The sequence below is a fragment of the Arxiozyma heterogenica genome, assembly GCF_036370985.1.
Source record: "Arxiozyma heterogenica strain weizmannii chromosome Unknown scaffold_15, whole genome shotgun sequence".
Taxonomy (NCBI): domain Eukaryota; kingdom Fungi; phylum Ascomycota; class Saccharomycetes; order Saccharomycetales; family Saccharomycetaceae; genus Arxiozyma; species Arxiozyma heterogenica.
The window spans coordinates 741,218-746,900 of NW_027042668.1; the positions used below are offsets into that span (position 1 = coordinate 741,218).

At 33.6% G+C, this 5,683-nt stretch overlaps 2 protein-coding genes across 2 annotated transcripts, besides 1 other annotated feature; both read right to left on the reverse strand.

The window, feature by feature from the left end:
* Positions 1–774: 774 nt before the first annotated feature.
* Positions 775–834: a sequence feature (Short protein (PWA37_001153, KAK5961780.1) was converted to a misc_feature.).
* A 41-nt stretch (positions 835–875) lies between these two features.
* On the reverse strand, positions 876–1,491 carry PWA37_001154 (uncharacterized protein; the record flags this gene model as incomplete). The annotated part of the gene is made up of 2 exons (XM_064857797.1): positions 876–1,134; positions 1,481–1,491. The coding sequence occupies 2 exons, from the start codon at positions 1,489–1,491 to the stop codon at positions 876–878; spliced, it is 270 nt and encodes an 89-aa protein (XP_064715635.1).
* Positions 1,492–4,299: 2,808 nt separating this feature from the next.
* PWA37_001155 (uncharacterized protein) lies at positions 4,300–4,989 on the reverse strand (the record flags this gene model as incomplete). Its single annotated transcript, XM_064857798.1, has 1 exon — positions 4,300–4,989. One exon carries the CDS (start codon positions 4,987–4,989, stop codon positions 4,300–4,302), a length of 690 nt encoding a protein of 229 aa, XP_064715636.1.
* Positions 4,990–5,683: the final 694 nt, after the last annotated feature.

The following is a 5,683-nucleotide window of genomic DNA, read 5'->3' on the forward strand; positions in this document are numbered from 1 at the left end:
ATATAACATTATTGCCATAATAACTGCTTAATTAACAAAAAAGTTGTTTAATATACAATGCTGATGGTAATAATTACAGCAGTTTGAGATATATAAAATAAGCGAGAGCAGGATATAAAGAATAAGAATTAAGTGGATGTTAAGAAGAAAGTAAATTAAGGTTGAAGTGATAAATATAGAAAATGGGATGAGAAATGTTGGAAAGTAGTGGCATTTGTAGTTAATAGTGTGATGACTTAAGTTGTTAGTAGATTGGATGTGTGGTTTATTAAACACCTATGAAAATAATATACGTAATTATATAATATGATATATACAAATATAAAATGATCTCTCTTCTTGAAAAATATATTTCTCTTGTGAATATTATTAACAAGATACTAAAAGAGTCTTTAGTAAAGAAACCTAATAGACATACTTTCTATGTTCTCATACCCCGTAAAGAGTGTTTCATAAGCTTTCATGACTGAACCCAGTTTTACTCAAAGTAATGCTACTTTCCTTATTCAGTCATACAAAACACATCCTCTGGCTTGATATCACCCTTTAAAATGTTAATTATTCTAGAGAAGTTTCTCCACGTAGTCTCTTTAGTAAAAGGGTCTGCTATATTATTTTCCCTGTTTATTTTAAATGTATCAATAGACCTATCTTGTGTTTCTTCTTTTGATTTTTCCAGTCTGAGTCCTATGAATTTTGTTCGTGTTTTAAAGTAGTCCTGTTTGAGTCAATCAATAGCTGGTGTAGAATTTGTTATTATATTAATGTTTGTATTTATATTTTAAAGATTCCCTTCGTTTTACATTTTAATAAAACAGCTTGATCTTCCCCCATGGTTGGAGCATCCAGTTCAGCTTCTGCTGATGACCCACAAACTATAGTGGATTTTTTGGAAAAACCATCATAAAAATTTTTACCAATCCATACGATAACACCACGTCAAACTCAGATCCCAATGATACATCTGCAACCACTGTGATGTCCAATTTATTCTCCTCGTCGCTTCTTATATATCTGGTATCATTGACATACTTCAACAATGTTTTGACTGCTTTAATTACTTTAGGATGAGGGAACAATCCTAGACGTAACAGCTTACCTAAAGCAAATTCTATATCTAATCTTCCTCTTGTTCTAATATAATTAAGTTTTCCAATCAATACTTGAAGCCATTTTATTTTTTCTTTTAATGTAGATTTCTCCATGACCAATTTATGTGTTTTGGGATATATAGCATACTTATGAAGGTTAGGTACGCTATTAGTTTTTTTCTATTTAGATACAATCTCTTTATATTCTTCAAACATTTTTCAATATATCTTGTAATATGCAACTGTATGGTTCCGTTTTCTCTGTTATAATTTAAATCTAAACCTGAGAGACCCGTTTCTAGTATATCGTGTTTCATAAAACCCAATTCTTTTAAAGCAAACTTGTTTTTTAGAATAGTCTATGTTGATCTAAAATATCAGCAACATACACAGCTCTCATAATTGATTTGTCTTCGAACACAAATAAACCAGGAGAATAAATAAAGTCATGCAGACCAATAGAATTCGTAAATTGTTCCAATGAATTATTCCAGTTCTATGGACTTTTTAAGGCCATACTTCTAACTTTCAAATGTATTTTGTCTTGCCTCTAAAGATTCCACATGATCCAAGTGACCTTTAATGTATATATATCTGAAATGCACCAGGAGAGTCTTAAAAATATTGATCATCTGTTGTCAATTGTTACACATATTTTACCCTTCTCTTTCTTCTAGTGTCATGTTACACCCTTGTGAAATATAATGATTTATTTTGGTTCTAATTTTCTTAAAACATTACTGGAACATTGGACAGTTGATGTTTCAGGCGTTTTCAATTTTATTTTATTTCTGGTGAGCTCAGTTACAGCATGCAATAAGGCAAGATATAAAAACTATTTGAAGAAATGGATAGATTATTCATATCGGTGGTGGGTTAGACATTGTGATAGAGTGGGTCTGTTAAATCAATAATAATAGTATACTAATACTTCTTCTGTGTATGATAATTATACATACTATAAGTCCAGATATGAATAATCTAATCTTAATTTATTTTTTACAAGACAAAAAATATTGGCTGATGTAGTAATGTGGTGGTGTCTCCAATATAGATAACATGGACATCTATGTATAGGGGACAAGGATATTTCGAATAATGGAACAAACGGATAGTGGGGGAAGAAAGGTGCGTAGGGGCCAAAATGTAGTGATACAGTATATACTCTTAGAAAGTATTAAAGATATGTATTTATCAGTTATACCCCTTAAAAGCATATTATCAGCTTACTTCTCTATATAAAAGAACGTAATAAAAGATATGGTAAAACCCAAAGAGCCACAAGAAAAGAATAGCTTCCTCTTAAATGAGATGCAGGGCTACGACGATATTGAACATTGATGCTGTTGTATGAGATTATCTCCCAAATATATTTTCTAGGGTTTCTGTATAAATCTTCCTAACAAGTAAATTTATAATTTTCTTGAAAACAGTGAAGATTAAGAAAAGTGACAAGAACGTTAAAATGAAATGTGTGAGATTACAAGAGTGGGAAACAAACATAAAAAAGGCAGAGAAAGGCAAATACTACAATATATTGAAAGAGAAGAAGATGTGTGAGAGTAGAAGAATAGGGGTGAGTATAGGTGTTGTAAGAGGAGGTAAATGAGGGCAGAGAAGTAGTAGAGGAGATGGGGGAATGTATGGAAATATAGATAATATGGTGAGAGAGAAGGTAAATATACATATTATAATGGAATATCTCTTAGGAAAAGGTAGAATGGTACACGGTAATAAGTGGTAAGGTAAGGAGGGTGTATGGGTGTTAGAACATAGAGTAGTAAACAAGTAGAGTAGATTAGAGTGAAAAGGTAGAGTAGATGGGGAGATGTATGGAAATATAGAAAATATGATGACAGAGAATATGAATATTCATATTATGATGGGTAGTTTGGACAAAAAGAGCAGAATGGTACAGGGTGAAAAGTGGTGAGGTAAGGAGGGTGTTTGGGTGTTAGAATATAGGGAAGTAAACAAGTGGAGTAGATTAGAGTGAAAAGATAGAGGAGATGGGGAGATGTATGGAAATATAGAAAATATGATGACAGAGAATATGAATATTCATATTATGATGGGTAGTTTGGACAAAAAGAGCAGAATGGTACAGGGTGAAAAGTGGTGAGGTAAGGAGGGTGTTTGGGTGTTAGAATATAGGGAAGTAAACAAGTGGAGTAGATTAGAGTGAAAAGGTAGAGTAGATGGGGAGATGTATGGAAATATAGAAAATATGATGACAGAGAATATGAATATTCATATTATGATGGGTAGTTTGGACAAAAAGAGCAGAATGGTACAGGGTGAAAAGTGGTGAGGTAAGGAGGGTGTTTGGGTGTTAGAATATAGGGAAGTAAACAAGTGGAGTAGATTAGAGTGAAAAGATAGAGGAGATGGGGAGATGTATGGAAATATAGAAAATATGATGACAGAGAATATGAATATTCATATTATGATGGGTAGTTTGGACAAAAAGAGCAGAATGGTACAGGGTGAAAAGTGGTGAGGTAAGGAGGGTGTATGGGTGTTAGAACATAGAGTAGTAAACAAGTAGAGTAGATTCGGGTGAAAATTGGTGTAGAGAGGGAGTGATGTATGGATATATAGATAATGTGATGACAGAGAATGATAATATTTATATTATGATGGATGGTTTGGAGAAAAAGGGTAGAATAGTACAGGGTAATAAGTGGTGAGGTAAGGAGGGTGTCTGGGTGTTAGAACATAGATAAGTGATATAAGAGGGAAAGTAAGAAATAAACAGATGAAAGAGTAGTAAGGGGTATGGGGAGATGATGAGAAGATGGAGAGTAGTGGTGTTTGTGTTAAATAGAGAGATGTAAATTGGAGGTGTGGATTATTAGAAAGGTATAGAAATAATACAGATAAGTTAACATGTTTATACATGAACAGAATTTGAGTGTCTTGTTGAAAAATATAATTGTGTTTTGATTATTATTAACAAGATAATAAAAGAGTGTTTGATAAAGAAAGGTCATAGAGTGAGTGTGTATGTTGTAAGAATAAGGAGATTTTAGATATGGTAAGAGTTGGATAATTATAGTGTTGTGGGGAAAGGGAGAGATTAGTGGTGGTGAAAATGGGAAAGTTGGTATAAAATGTATAAAAGGGGAGGGGAGAGTATGGATGAGAGAAGAAGTAGAGAGAGTAGGAGAGGGTGGTGGTGAGTAGTAGAAGATAAGTTAGAGATATTTTAGTTTTGGAGAGATAGAGAAAAGAAGATATTAGGATAAAGAGAATAGAAAAGAGGAATAGAGGAGAGTAAGAGAAGGGAGTAATGAAAAGAAGTAGAAGAAGTTGATGAGTAGTGAGATAGTGGGAGAAATATAGTAATAGAAAAAAGACATGAGAGAGGGTTCGAACAGTGGAAGAGAAATAATAATAGAGAAAAGGCATGAGAGAGGATAGATAGAAGAGACATATTAATAGAGAAAAGGCATGAGAGAGGATTCGAACGGTGGAAGAGTAGAAGGTATTGATGAGTGATAAAGAAATAAAAGAGAAAAGGCAGCAATTGGGATTCGAACAGTGGAAGAGTAGAAGGTATTGATGAGTGGTAAAGAAATAAAAGAGAAAAGGCAGCAGAGAGGGTTCGAACAGGGGAAGAGTGTAAATTAGAAAAGGGAGAGGTACAGTAGTAGAAAAAAGGCATCGGAGAGGGTTCGAACAGGGGAAAAGAGTGGGAGATAGAAGTGATGATGGGAGAAATATAGTAGTAGAAAAAAGGCATCAGAAAGGATTCGAACAGGGGAAAAGAGTGGGAGATAGAGATGGGTAGTAAACAGATAAAAGAGAAAAAAAGCGGCGATGAGGATTCGAACAGGGGAAAAGAGTGGGAGATAGAAGTGATGATGGGAGAAATATAGTAGTAGAAAAAAGGCATCAGAAAGGATTCGAACGGTGGAAGAGTAGAAGGTATTGATGAGTGGTAAAGAAATAAAAGAGAAAAGGCAGCAGAAAGGATTCGAACGGTGGAAGAGGAGAAGATAGAGATGGGTAGTAAAGAAATAAAAGAGAAAAAAAGCGGCGATGAGGATTCGAACAGGGGAAGAGTAAAAGATAGAGATGGGAGAAATATAGTAGTAGAAAAAAGGCATCAGAAAGGATTCGAACGGTGGAAGAGTAGAAGGTATTGATGAGTGGTAAAGAAATAAAAGAGAAAAGGCAGCAGAAAGGATTCGAACAGGGAAAGAGTGTAAATTAGAAAAGGGAGAGATATAGTAGTAGAAAAAAGGCATCGGAGAGGATTCGAACAGGGGAATAGAGAGTAAAAAAAGATGAGTAGTAAAAGAGTTAGATAATGAGAGTGTTGGAAAGTAGTGGTATTTGTATTTAATAGAGTGATGAGTTGAGTTATTAGTAAATTGGAAGTGTGGATTATTAAAAAGGTATAGATATAATATAGATAAGTTGATAAGTTTATAGATGGATATAAAGTGATGGTTGATATTTTTATTTTTCAAAAAAGAATTTTGTTTTGAATTAAGATTGTAGAGGATATAAATAGAAGAAAGTATAGTGAAGACAGATACTAGAGGTGGGAGTAAGGGAGTGTGGTGTTGATATAATATAGTGGT